We start from the raw sequence: 15,289 nt of genomic DNA, 5'->3' as shown, positions 1-15,289 counted from the left end.
AAAAGACTTGCCTTGGTCATGGTGTCTGTTCACAGCACTAAAACCCTAACTAATACAACGGCCAAGGATTTTCAGTGAGTAAGATTTGAAAACTCTTGATAGATTTTCCCAAAGAGATGTAAATTACAACAGGGAAAAGGCACACAACTATAATTCCAGCACTCGAGAAGCTGAGACAGGGGGACTGTATGAGGTCAGCTGGCCTATACAGCAAGACTGTCTCAGAAACAAAGCAAACATTCTCTGGAGAATGGAAGACTGTGTGACGTATAGCCCCAGAAAGCATAGCGATCACTGAATGAATGAACACATCCTACCCAGTAGTATCCTATGATTACTAACTCCCCATATAACCCTCTACACGAGTTCATGCACGGAGGAGGGGTGTGGAGTAGATGATGCAGACCTCTATCCTTTCAGGAAAACCAGTGGTCCTAAAAGTCCAAAAACAAAAAACAAAAAAAACAAAACAAAACAAAACAAAAAAAACCCTGAACATTTCTCCAAAATAAGAGCAGTACTCACGAAACTGTAAAACAAAACTCTAAGTATGAAATAAAAATAATGTGGTTCATCACCTCAGTTCACATTCTCTCGCCAAGAGAAAAAGAATTTAATACGTGGTTGCTTTCAAGTTCTTTAAAGCCTTATAGACTTGGTCTCTCTCAAGGTCTCCTAGTTTATGACATTACATGACCTGTTTCTTTCCATGCTCCCTTTAAATGTTGAGAGGAATCTCCAGAAGGAAAAAGGTACAAACCTAAAATCACTGTATGTTCACAGGAGATACCGCAGAACCATATGCCCGGACACTAGACAGAAGATGAGTCTCTATTAGCCTTGGTCTCTGCACATGTGTGCCTAACCATACACAGACCAGACAGACAGATAGATAGACAGACAGACAGACAGAATGTCCCTGTACTGTTAAATTCGGAATTCTTTTTCTTACTATTCTCTGAACAACACAGTGTAATAGCTCCTTACTCAGTATCAGGTATTGTAAATAATTGATAGATGGTTAAGATAAGAAGGACATGCACAGCTTGTAAGCGAATACTCTGCCGTTTGTAAGAAGGATGTAAGCAGAACCAGTTTCAGTATGTGCAAGAGTATATGTACTAGAGCAATTCCATCGGGGATGTGGGTGTCTACATGTATGTCTACATGTCTCCATCAAGTTACTTATGCTTCTTAGACGCAAGGTCTTTTACTCATATAATAAATGAATTCAATGATCTCAATGATCTTGTAAGTACACACATGGTAAGCTGCTAGCTTACAGTGAAAATAAATACAAACAAGAAGGTAATTCCTTGCATTTTGGTTGTTTTTAACTCCATTTCCTATAATATTATGCAAAAAAAAAAGTCTGAAGAAGGCACCAAGTAAGATGTTCCTCTTATTGATGTGCCCATATTGACAATTCACAAATAGATACCATCCCCCTCCTCAGACCTTTAACTTCTTGTACACTGTTAACACAGATTATCTCAAATCTGAGAGGCGATTTAGGGGCCTGTAACTAGAACTTTAAATAGCTTCTTTAGAGGAAAGACTGAAAGATAAAGATTAAAAAAAAAAAGCACATCTTCAGAACCTATAAAGAAATCAATACTAGCAAGAAAGATACACTGGGGAAATTTCTTAGAGTAACAAAGCAAGTTGACACTAAGCAAGATCATGTGTAGGAAGGAGGGCAAAGTTTTCATAACTAAATACCTCAATCGGAACAATTAAGAACATGCCCTCCCTTCCCTACACTAGGAGCTGCTGCCCCCTTGCCATACCCTCTCTTCTGGGCACTCAGGATCTCAGAATATTTGTTCTAGAAGCACCAAGCCCTCCCCACTATCTCAAGCCTCCTTGCAGAGGTCAGCAGAGCCCTTGTCTCAGTATCTGACAAAAGCTGATGCATCCTGCTGTGCCCATACTGTCAGGCAAGGTACGGGGTAAGCTCTATACCAGCACTCCTGCCTTCCCACGTTTCTCCTCCCAGCACACATCCCACAGTAAAGTGATGACACTGACCATTGCCACAGGCCTAAGCAATAGAGCAGCCTGCAAGGCTAATATCCTACTCTTTTTAATAATAATGATAGCAACAACTTTCAAATACATTCTTAGGATGCTTATATGCTATAGATTAAAAAACTATGGACCAAATTAGAACATGTAGGTCTATTTTTGGAGTTGCAAATCAGTTCACTACCTACTCCCTATAATCAAAAGTCTGGCTCTAAGCCCAACCCATGGTGTGTAGTAATCATTACAATAGCTCAGCTACAAGGTAAGTCACTCTCTGTTCACAAGTGCTTGGCAGGCTGTTATTAGATAAATAATCTCACATTGTAGAACTCCATGGTTCTATAACAGATAATTTTATCTGAATTGACCCAAACTTGGACTAAAATCTGATTTTGCTTCTATGCAGGATAGCCTTAGTTTCTTAATCATGCAATTCAGACATGAATCTAATTCCATCTGAAGTTGAGGCTTTCCTGGATCTCATAAACACCATGGGGCAGTTCTCTGTGCAAAATTGTTTCTATAAGAAATACACTATCAGGTGTAAAGTATTACTAGAAGGAAAAAAACATAATAATTAGGAGGGTAATACATAGATTTTGCTTCAATAATAAGAAAATTCTTATAGTCATCTTGGCACCTTAAACATTTGGTTAAAATAAACCAGATCTGTTCCCCTTGTCCATCTCTCTCCTGACTCTCCTCCTTCCGTGAGAATTACAAGTAAGTCAGTCCTCATCAAGGAAGAGGCATACTCAGATCCGAGAGCTACAAAAACATGTTGCTTCCTGGAAGACAGAGCATAGAAGAGCATCATATAAGGTCCAAAAGGCCTCTCTTAACCCTGTCATTCTTGTTCATGTCCTTATGAAATTCTCTTTTCCTTGAGTTTGAGTGGGACCTGGACTTTGTGCCTCACCAGCAGAAAGATGGCAAAGATGACATCCATCACTTCCACAATTGCAGCACCGAGTGTAATTTTCACAGCAAGCATAAGTATACTACATAGAGGTGTAACTTCCATTGTTCTAGAAGATTCTCTAGATGCTGTTCATTGGTCCTGATGGAGTAAACTGCCACCACAGCAACCTACATCTAAAATTCTGAACCATCAGACACTGACATGACAAATGTGTCTTGCTTTAAGCCACTAAATTTATGATACTGTTACCTAGCAACCAACCAGTAATTAAAAGACAGATGAGAAACACAATATAATTAGGGAGCTAACTGAAGGCAATAGAATAATGAGTGTGAGACAGGAAAGTTCAGACAATCACAGTAAAGGAAGCTTACTACAGGATAGGGTTATTTTGTAACACTTCACAAAAAGGTCAGCTGTGAGACCTGGCGTAAGTGTTTCAAAGATTCAGATAAGCACACAGGCAGAAGCAACAGCACAGAAGTAGAATCAATCAAATGCCACGGTAATAATACCATACTGAGGAACAGTGGGAGAGGACTGGGTAGGTGAAATGGGTCCAGCTCTCTAAAGTCCTACAAGGGCAGGGGCTGAGTGGGCTCATCTTTGATACTGTAGACCACAGCAGGAAAGCAAAGGCTCTTAAAGAGGAAAATGGCAAAATAAAAGCCCCATTTTCAAGAACTTAATCCTATCACAGTAGAAAGGACAGAGCTGATTACAGATAAGAAGACCAAGAATAGATATGCTAAATACAATAGTTGTCATGAGAGGCTAACAAGTGGGGAAGAGGGGGCTTCACGCATATTAATAACCAAAAGCATGCAAATTAAAACTATAAAGCACTATTCTGTGGCTTATCAAATTAGTAAAGAATAAAAACTAATAATACTGGCTAAGATAAAGCAATCTCAGACACTGTTGGTGGGAATGTAAATGCAACAGTCTTTATGGAAAGCCATTCAGAAATATGCATTAATAATCTTAAAATATTCAGATCCTCAAACCCACTAATTCACTCCTTATAGTGAATTTATTTACTCATTCAGCAACCACTGAATGGATTGCCTGCTTCAGTTCTGACACTGAGCTGGGCTCTAAGGATTCAATGCTGAAAAAAACAGACCCCCATCGCCTTCATGGCATTTAAGTGAGCCACCCCTCTGACAAATTATTAAAAGAAGAAAAAAGGATACTTATTTATATTACAGGCCATAGGAGAGTGTACTTTTAAATGGTTAATTAGAATCATGATGGGTGCCTCTTTCATTCCTAGGCAGAATGTCAGACTCCAAAGACAGCTTCTCTGTGAAGTGACCTTTCTGGTGAGAGATGAAGGATGAGTGGAATTTAGCTACATTAAGAATGGGAAGGGGAAAAAATTCTAATAGAAGAAATAATACTCATGAAAGGGTTTTAGAGGATTTGTTGCTGCATTATTCAACAAATACATGTGAAGGTCAAATAAGGACCAGGCATTGCAATAAGGGCTTGGGATGAGGGTTAGGAGAAAAAAATCCAGGTGTCAGCCAATGACACAGGTGTGAGAGTACTGCATCAACTGTGGAAGGACCCCAGAGTTCAGTGAAGCCATGAGGACAAGGAATGACTACAGACAGAGGCAGCCAGTACACATGGCAGGAAAAGAGAAGAGAATCAGCTAAGCTAAGGCAGACAAAGAACGCCGTCTTCTGTCACGAAGTTCAAATATGTAGACTTACCTGAAAATTAATTCCAAAATTCTACCAGTCGTACAAATCAATACCATCCATAGAGATACTTGGCTAGATTACACTGAGCAGGTAATAGTGCAGAGGAGATCAAGTGGAGGCCAAAAATATGGAGTGGCACACACCTTCAAATCCCAGCGCTGGGGAGGATAAGGGACGTGGATCTCTGATTTCAAGGCCATCCAGGTCTACACTAAGAGTTTCAAGACAGCCCATGCTACACAGTGAGACCATGTCTCAAAACAAACAAACAAACAAACAAACAAACAAGATGCTTTAAAAAGTGCACAAAAATGCATGTTCAATGTGTGTACATAAGTTAAGGAAAAAACTACTTGGATTTCCCACAGTTAAACACAAATGGCTTTTGACTAAGGTAGATATTCAGAAAAAGTGACTCTTTTCTCAGAATGATGTTTAATTTCTGTTTGTCAGAGGCCAACATGTATATAAACTACCCAGAAGATTTGGAATCTGCCTCCCCCACCAGGTGGATGAACACCACAGGGTTATAATGAGTCAGACCTGCACATCTTATGGTAAATACACGTGCAAAGGACAGCGGACTAAAGCAAGAAACTTTCTCTTTCCTATGCCCTCAGTCGCTAGTCTCATATATTTGGTTCATTTTAATAGCACTGGGTATGTTAACGTCTTATGGCACAGGTGCTATCTAATAAGATATATTGAAGCTATTCAACTTCTACATAGCCAAAATTATTTCAAAATAAAAAGTCCACCAAAGCCGGGCGTGGTGGCGCACGCCTTTAATCCCAGCACTCGGGAGGCAGAGGCAGGCGGATTTCTGAGTTCGAGGCCAGCCTGGTATACAAAGTGAGTTCCAGAACAGCCAGGGCTATACAGAAAAACCCTGTCTCAAAAAAAAAAAAGAAAAAAAAAAAAACAAAGAAAGAAAAGAAACATACATGAAACAATTTTCTAAACTGCTGAGACCCATTGTCCATTTCTCTCAAGGGATGCAGGATATAGGTGCACTTCAGAAAATGACAAGGTTGAAAACCAGTTATAGTCTCATAATCAAGCTCAAGTTAACATTGAGAAAAAGATTATAGAGCAGAAGACATGGTTTTCAGATGGCGTTACAGGATAAAGTCTAAATGTAATCCAGGGGTAGAATCACCATTTGTTAAGTTAGAAATGACGGTAGAGTACTTTATCTAATTGACAAATATGAAGAGCAGGATGTTAATGGCATATCATACTTTGTAATTTACATGATTGTTTTGGTTTTGTTCAATTTATGTCTGGGAGAAGAGTGTCTTGTTTTGTTTTGTTTTATTGGATTATTGGACAGAGAAGGTGAGGTGTAGGGGTTGATTCTTATGCTAAGGTCCTATTCCCCAATGGTTCTTGATCTATTAGTAAAGAAGCCATGGGACAATTTCTGAGAGGAAGGAATAGGCAGGACTTCCGGGTCCCAACAAGCAAGAGACAGACACAGGAGAGAGAGGAAGGGAGAGTTCACCACGCAGCCTCGATCTTGGGCAGAGCGCCCACTGGCCTCTGTTTACAGGTAGGAAGTTGGGGATGTTGAGCTGGGACTAAAGGTAACTGAGCAACTAAAGTCAAAGACAGATTAAGGGTGCTGAGCTAAGAGTATCAGGAGGGCACGCTAGCCATGGGAGTTTAATAATGTCCAGCAATTGAGCCAATAAGGCAAGTTGAAATTGAGCAATGTGTGTCTGTTTTTTGTTTTTTTTTAATCCATGGATTCAAGGGAATCTGGGTGGGAGTCGGTATCGCAGTCCATTCCTGGAGCTTAGGCAGGGTAGCAAAAGCCATACATAGGCAACAAGATGCTCACAGGCTGTGCTGGATCCTCCACTACCCACCAACCACCCACTCCGCCTTGGTGGTCACCTCAAAGTAACAAAGTAGCTCAGCCTTTGTTACTCCTGCCTTGCAGAGGGATAAATGCTTGTCAACTGTGGGAAGCTATGTACATACTCCTTGTTGTTACTCAGAACTTTGTTAATTTGACCTCCATGATCTCTTCTTCATTAGAGGGAGGACTGTCTCTATGAAAATAATAACTAACCACAGTTCTTCAAGTTCGTAAAATCATCAAATTCATCTTATACAGAAGGGCCCCGAGATTTAACCAAGAGAATCACAAAATCACAAGCTGTTACAATCTACTCTGACATTCCTAAGTATACTAGACTAATTAACCTTGTTATTGTACAATTAGTTTTATTAATTCTGAAGACCTGGTTTGCCTTGATATAAGATAATGAAATTTGATGGTATACACACTCATGGCCTGAAAAGTCATTCAGCAATCATACATATGATGTGTTTACTAGATGAAATGCATCTTCCTGTTGATATTAGATATAAAATAGTAACTCCTGAAGAGTAAGGACAATTAAGGTCAGGAGTTTCATGACATCCTAAAGATGAATACTGAGAGCCCAAAATAATTATCTCAGTCTGTAGCTTTTATAGAACTGGAAAGACTTAAATACTTGCATCACAAGATATTACTTTATAACTTTAAGGCTTTGATATCCATTATCATCCTTCAGTCTTGCATCAAATATAACCTTAGTACAAAGAATATTACTTTATTTTCTTAAGAAGGAGAACATAACCTAAGGGCTAACGGAAAGACAGAGAACACAAGTGTCCCTTTCAAATCAAGGCTTTTTTTAATCCACTATTTAACCAGGCAGTTAAATATGTTTCCTGGAGAATGTATTTGTTAAATGAAAGCAGCAGTGGTTAAATACCCCATTAAAAAAACAAAAAACAAAAAAATCGCTGTATAGGAAGTATATGAAAATATCCCACAGACACTAACTGTAAGGTACAAAGAGAATCACGCCATTCCATGCTTCCCCCAACCTTCCAGACAGTTCACCATGCAAGAGTCTACTCACTTCCGGTGGGTGTGGTCCAGACCACTGTTCGGTATTGCTTCCAGTTTTGCATTTCTCTGCCCACAGATATTTCCATAGCTGTCGTATCCTGACACTAGTCTTGCTGCTGCACCTGTTGCTACTGAAAAGCCACAAATAAATCCCTAGAAAAGAAACAGAAAAAAAACACACACAAATAAACCATTTCAACAGCAACAGTCACCACTTGATATGATAATGAGTTTCTTTTGTCTGCTGAAGGGAACAAAGAGCTATATTCCCTTCTAGCAAACACTATTTCACTCTTTTCCCTGGTCTACATAGGAACATCATGAAGTCCACCGGGGAATACCATTTGCTACTGGAAGAAAACAAATCCCAATCTTCCACACCTTGGGATCGCCTTTGCATTTTGTGACATTCATGGAAGTGCCTCCATTTTGAACACCTGCTCTGAGCTAAGCTGCATGCAGGGAGTTTATCAGACATTCTCTATGTCTCCTGAAGAGGTTTGAGTAAGTTAAGCAGAGCCACAGAAGCTAGTCAAGAGCACTGTGGAGCATCACAGCCAGCTGTGGTCATTCTGCAGTTGACTTGGTCATAAAGGGGATCCAGTAAGTGAACAGCAAAGGATAAATGGGGGTTACAACCCCGAGAACAACAGCATGTGAGGTCTGAATCATTATCACCTCTGTGAGCACAACACTTTGTCCTTCCTGCAAAAAAGCTGTGTAAGACCCAAGACTTACTTCATGAAGTTCACTCTTAATACTGGAGAGTGGAGGGAGATAAGGAGGCACTGGCTTCCCATACTGCAAAGGTCACGTATTTCATGGGAATGTACTTCGCCCAGGTCCCAAAGGCAAGTCCCCAGACACTGGGGACTACACTGTGCTGGCTAACTCAGACAGGGGCTGGTCACAGTAAAGCAAGAGAAGCCAGCAATCCACCATAGCCCACTGGGAATAAGAAGAGCAAGACCAGTGATGGCTGATAATGCCTCTACTAGAGATGGAGAGTAATAGGACCTAGTCAGAGACAGGACAAGTTTCTACTCTCTTTAGTCAGGTTAAACAGGCAGAGAAGGTCCCCAGCGATTCTTATCTAAATGATGCTGCAGGATCTCAGGCTGCAGAAGCACATGCTACTGTCTCATGCTATTCCTCAGAGAAAAGTATTTTTTCCTTTGGACATTCTTACCTAAAAAGTCTAAAAACTTCTAACAACTCTTTTATTTCTTGAGAGCTCTTCTGACTTTCATTGTGCAGATAATAAGCGATGATAGCACAGCTCTGTTCCATAGAAACTTCTAAAAGCCCTCAGTGAGAAAGTGGACCCAGAATGGAACCCATGCCCAATTTCCTAGTCTCTGATTGACTCCCTACCTCAACTGACTCACCTGATGAGCGGGCATAAAGCATACAGAGCTCCTCGAGCTGGGGTAAGGCTTGAACGGCACTATAGTAAGAACTTAGTCGCAGCTCATAAACTGTCATTAGAAACCAGAGCATGTACAGAAGAGAGACTCTGGCCTTTGGAGTTATACACTCTTGTGTTGTCAATGGGACACGGATGACTCCATTTTCTATGAGTACAACTTTGGTCAAACTGCTCAAGCCTAAGTTTCCCCTTGTACTAACTGAGATTACAATCCCTTAACACAAAGGCTGTTGTAGGACATACTGGAGACAATAATGGAAGGTGCATGCCTCGGTTAGTGCTAGTGCCTCACCCCTCAAAGCATCAGCTGAATTGCCCACACTGACCCTAGGGGCAGCTGGATCACTTGAGTTCACTCCCCTGCTGCCCTGTTCCCTTTCCTCTCCTCTATACACCAAAAAAAGCTGAGTCTACTGTGGACGTCTAGTCAATGCTAAGTGACACTTAGCACTGTTATATCAAGAACTTGTGAACACAGGGGCCCCAATGGAGGAGCTAGAGAAAATACCCAAGGAGCTGAAGGGGTCTGCAACCCTATAGGTAGAACAACAATATGAACTAACCAGTACCCCCAGAGCACATGTCTCTAGCTGCTTATGTAGCAGAAGATGGCCTAGTCAGCCATCACTGGAAAGAGAGGCCCTTTGGTCTTGCAAACTTTATATGCCCCAGTACAGGGGAACACCAGGGTCAAGAAGTGGGAGTGGGTGGGCAGGGGGAAGGTATAGGGAACTTTTGGGATAGCATTTGAAATGTAAATAAGGAAAATATCTAATTTTAAAAATGGATTAGAACCTAGAAAACTACAGCTGGAGTTCCTAATATCAACTTCTTTGTTTTATGTTACACATCTATTCATTGGAAAAATTCCACCCTGCACCTGAGATGAATACACTAGGATTATAAGAAAAAAAAAAAAAAAAAACCCAACTTGTTATAACAACAGAAGGGTACTAAGAAAGATCATGGAGTAACGCAGGTTAAATGAGTTCAGTATCTGGACTCTCCCTTCACTTAGGATCTGGTACCTTTGATCCAAGGACTCTGCTCTCTTCATCTATAATGCTGAGCGCGTCTGTTCTCAGCATAATGGTAGAGCTAAAGGAGATAACACAGCTCCAGTCCCTGGCTAAGTATCAGATACCTGGCAGCTGACCAATACATAGAAGCTGTCAGTAGTAAATATGAATGCTAAGTTTGGCTCGAAGAGGCTGCCATCAGTACCAAGAAGTGACAAAACCCGCTCCATCTGTTACCTATGTCAGAACAAACAAAATTTTGCAAAGGGAGGGGGGCAAAAAATGAGTAATAATGCTCATATTTTTGTTATTATACAAAAAACTTTTGGATCACAATTAAACTTCTTTACTAGTCCAGAGCAGCAAAATGGTCAACTAAAAGGTTATGTTTCTCTTTCATTATTTATAGTTTTTCTTCTTATATTTGATAGAAACATTGTTACAGACTCCTTGAGATGGTTTCAGATTTTCCCTCCTGATTTCTTTTTTAAGGGTTCCACATGATGTTCCACAGGGCAGGTTCCCTACCCTTTCCTGTACGCCACCTCACTTCTCTCTCAAGCATGTTTGTATACATTATAAGTGTTACATATGTATGCTAAAATGAGACACTGTCATATTTTCACACAGGTCATTCAAAGTTCTTAGAAGCTTCCATAAGCACTACAGCAGAGTGTGTGAAAAACCACAAGGGTGGGGTAACAGATAATAAGGGGTAAGAAACCAGGACTCTTATCCTAAGGACTTCCCACTTGGTTCAAGCACTGATGCAGAACGAGGCCAAAGCTAATTAAAGTTCCCACCTCTTTAAAAAGAAAAACACAAAAATCCAAATACAGGCAATGATATAATCTCAGAAGAGAGAAAAAACCCACAGTACATGAAATTAAAACAGGGTGAGGGAAAGCACTCAGAATACAGTCAATACTTCAATGGCTTTCCAGATAGAGGAGGGAAAAGGCACCCGGCAGAAGGAAACCACACCACAGACGGGAATGTTTGGGAGAAGAAAGGCTTGTCAATGTGGAGCAAAACACAACCACTGCTACTGGAAGGGAAACGTGATGAAAACAGTCAAGCTTTTGAAGGGCTTTGGGGGCTGCTAGCCTGAGGGGATGAAGAGGCGCAGCAGATGGACCACTTGTAAACTGGGTGGCTATAAGCAGATAAAGGCACAGAGCTGAGGGATGGGGGGACGACAAGACCTGGGTGCTAGTTACAAGTGAGAGGAGGACAACTGACAATAAGAAACTGCTGCTCCCCTGCCACAGGGCTAAGGTGACTTAAGTAAGATTTTTGCTTAGACTTGTACACCATCAGGATACACTTTCTGTCTGATTTTCACGCCCACATTTTAACTAAGCAACTGGGCAGAGCAGATGGTCTTCACTAGGTGTGGGGCTGGGAGCTCAACAAAACCTGAGGTGAGGAGGAAGATGTGAATACCCCAAAAATAGTGAATGGGGGGTGAGTGGTGGTTCATGGCCACACACCTGCCCAGCTCTTTCTCAAACACCACACATCATAGCTGGCAATCTGGGTGGGCCGGTCTCCCCAAAATCACACTTTTAAAGCAGTGAGATAATACTTGATTTCTGTTCCTCCTCTTCCGAAAATCCTGCAACTAGGAGGGATATCTGGATCTAGCAGCTAAAGTCAGATTAGAAGGCCTGGCACAAAAGCACACTTACGCAAACAAAGCTTTTGTCAGTACACTGAACTTGCAGATTCTGTTAAAGTTTAATAGAATGCATTGCTTTAAGAGGAGGGAAAACAGTGTTTGACAAGTCTCAGAAACTTCTACGCAATAAGCATTCTTTTAGTATATGCAGAGGCAAAACATACCATAAAGGAACCAGAATATTCTTAAAGGAAAAGAAAACACGGGACGCAGAGGAATGGAAATCCAAATCTAAGACTCAGTTTCACAGACAGAGACAAAGAATGGAAGAAAAGAAAGACAAACAGCAACAAAGCCATACAAGGAACAGAGACCTGATCCTGCCTTTCGCACTAATGTGCCTCAGAAACTGAATTCTCTGGCCTGTGGTCTTCCTAGTGTAGAAGACTTTGAACTAAAGTCTTTTCCAAGCTCTTCCACATCCCAAATTCTACCTAAAGAAAAGTGAGCGAGGGGAAAGAGGGGAACTTAAAGGTCTAATTGCAGGGAGAATATAAAATTCACTTGGTTTACTACAGTGATAAGAGAAAAGCAGATTTATTTAGCTGAACTGTATACTTTAAAATTGTGCTGTGCATAGCAGCACGGGCCTGCAGTCTCAGGTTCTGTCACTCTGGAGTTGAGGCTGGAAGACTGTGGAATGTAAGGCCAGCCTGGACTACACAGATGATCCTGTCTCAAAAGTAAAAGAAAAAGCAAAATTAAAATGGTAAATTACATGCTAAATTCCTTTTTACCACTATTTTTAAAAAGAACAGAAAAGAAAATGAACTTAACAAAAGCCTGGTAGTCACCTGGGCCAAAATCCCTTTGGTAATTTTCTACAGTCTTTTACTCTATGATCCTGGCAGAGAACATCCAACAGGGAACTCAGCGCTGCACTGCCTCTCTCTCACAAGCTCACCCACACTTAGGATGCTTGCTGGAAACATCATGCCCTGGGAACTACACTAATGCTAGAGAATTAGGAAGGTCCCTAAAGCAGAACCTATACAGCAGCTCCCAAATCCAGCTCAGCCTCAGACCTGCCTCCAAAATTCCAACCTTGCATTCAAGATGGTGTATTCTTGGGAAATTCTCCATGTCCCTAAGCCACACTCTTTGTCCACACTTCCTCAGTCACCATGCTTTCCTGTACACCCTGGTCTCCATCTAGAGTCTGCAGGCTGCATATGGATACCTGGAGTAAGAAGGCTCTTTGTTCTCTTTCCGCACCACCCCCCTCCCCCAGCTCCATAAGTTCATGTCGAGGAAGAAGTATGGCCGAGATGTTCAGTCAGTGTCAGACACCAGCTGGAAATAAGTTAACTCTGCTCCACAGCTCCATGTCTTAGACAAAAACATCTTCTGTTGTTCCTGATTCCAGGTGACAAAGTGATTCTATCAAGTCAGTCCTCCTTCCTCCTGGGCCTGAGGCTGCCACTGTAAAATCTTAGTTCACCTATTGAATATAGCTGTGTTGTGGTTTCCTTAATCTGTAAAACGTGAGATGTGATCAATATAGTGTACACTTCTCTGTGAGACAGAAACGTCTTTCTATATGTCAATCACTACCCTACAGTAAGCAGATGACTCACATGCACTGGGGACACTCCTCTTATCCCTGCCTTTTTGTGGTAACTCATCTCCCATCTCTAGACCCTCTTTTCATACGCATTTCCACAAGAGGACCAGGCCCTTTAGCTGGCCCAAGTCACTTTACCAAGCAGAAAATTTGGGTTTGGGAAGCATAAAATTAGGTGCCTATTCCTGGTACGTACAGAAACCATAATTGGGAACCTAAGAGAAATGGGTTAGGATGTAAACTGAAAGATCCTACCCAGAATCACTAGAGCAAAAACCTCAGTCATGCTGACTTGACTCTCAGTGCTGCCCATGGTAACCACTGATAAACATTACCACAGTAAATATTTCCAATCCTGTTTACCACTGTAACCACTGGTAAATGTTCCCAATCCTGCTTACCACTGTAACTACTGGTAAACGTTACTACTGGTAAATGTTACTGATCCTCCTTACCAAGGTAACAAGTGGTAAAGTTATCATTGGTAAAAGTTACCAATCCTACTTACCACTGTAACAACTGGTAAATGTTACTGACCTGCTTCTTTCATCTCTTTTTCTCCTTTTTCAAAGTGCTACATTTTGAGCTTCTCACCACTTATTTGGACTGTTGTCCTAGTCTCCAAAGTGTTCTCCCTACAATGTCTTCTACCTTCTAAGCTTTACACTAGATCAGAGTCCCCCTTCTAGACTCCAGTCATGTCACAACTTTGCAAATCCTTTCTATGAAGCATCAGAGCACAGAGCAGAGTCTCCCCCACCTCAGCTGATCACCAGCACCCCAGAGACTATGGCACAATTATTAACGGGGACTGAGAAGTGAGATTTCTAAACAAAAATTTCAGATGACTGTTGTGTACAGGTAGAATTGAGAACTACTTGACTGAAACACAGGAATTGGAAGTGCAAGGTTATACCAGATACGATGAACAGATCCTAGCAGAAGCAGGGTTGCAAGTTCCAGGCCAACAGGGACCAGACCCGGCAGCACATCCCTGCAAACCCAGCACGCAGAAAGCTGCGCCCAAAAGATTATGAATTAAATCCCAGCCTGCCAATAAGATTTTGTACCCCCTCTTCTCCCCAAAATTAAATTCAAGCATGAATGATGGCAGTTCAAGAAAACTGATAACAATTTACTCTGAAAAACATTGTACATTCTTGACAATTCAAGCAATAAAACCTTGTAACTGAGAACAAAGAGTAAGTCACAACAAGGAGATGGGCACATGCAAATAAAGGATTCGTATTGGGGGGGGGCGGTAGGGGGAGAGAACAAGGTCTTAAAATATCCAAGAAGACACTGTCCATAGGCAATAAAGGAGATGAAGCTAAGGTCTAAACACCAGGCTACAAGCTAACTAGGAAACAGTCTATTAAAGAAGCAAGCAGGCACTTGGGAGGCAGAGGCAGGTGGATTTCTGAGTTCAAGAGTTCGAGGCCAGCCTGGTCTACAAAGTGAGTTCCAGGACAGCCAGGGCTATACAGAGAAACCCTGTCTTGAAAAACCAAAAAAAGAAAGAAAGAAAGAAAGAAAGAAAGAAAGAAAGAAAGAAAGAAAGAAAGAAAGAAAGAAAGAAAGAAAGAAAGAAAAGCAGCAAGCAGGGCCAATCACTGAAAAGAACATGGAAAGTTCCTATCTTTGCCACTTACTGGATAGGCTAACATTTAACATCACTATACCTTGTGGATACATGGGCTTCACTCACTGGATAATTCAGAGAATTACACAGATTAACAATGTTCAACAAATGTTTGTTTTAAAATTCCAGCTGGGGTCGGAAAGATGGCCCTGGTGGTTAAAAAGCATTTGTTGCTCTTGCAGAGGACCCAGGTTCAACTCTCAGCACCCATATGGGAGCTCACAACCCTCTGGAACTCCAGCTCCAGGAGACCTGACACTCTTCTGATTTCTGCCAGCACCAGGCCCACGTGTAGTACCCAAAATACATGCAAGGAAAGCACACATAAATAAAATAAACTAACAAATGAAGAATTCTTTTAACATTAGTGAAGAACATTGT

At 41.3% G+C, this 15,289-nt stretch overlaps 1 protein-coding gene across 5 annotated transcripts in view; it reads right to left on the bottom strand.

Moving 5' to 3' along the window:
- Positions 1 to 15,289, bottom strand: part of Slc44a1 (solute carrier family 44 member 1) — a 177,532-nt gene that overhangs the window by 119,575 nt on the left and 42,668 nt on the right. For all 5 annotated transcript variants that reach the window (XM_021160117.1, XM_021160115.2, XM_029476011.1 and 2 more), the window contains exon 3: positions 7,584 to 7,726. In XM_021160117.1, the coding sequence (XP_021015776.1) occupies positions 7,584 to 7,726 (143 nt within the window). The remainder of the gene's footprint in view (positions 1 to 7,583; positions 7,727 to 15,289) is intronic.

The sequence above is a fragment of the Mus caroli genome, chromosome 4, assembly GCF_900094665.2.
Source record: "Mus caroli chromosome 4, CAROLI_EIJ_v1.1, whole genome shotgun sequence".
Lineage (NCBI taxonomy): Eukaryota > Metazoa > Chordata > Mammalia > Rodentia > Muridae > Mus > Mus caroli.
Note: the sequence above shows the minus strand (reverse complement) of the source record. Positions and strands in the feature narration are given on the sequence as shown.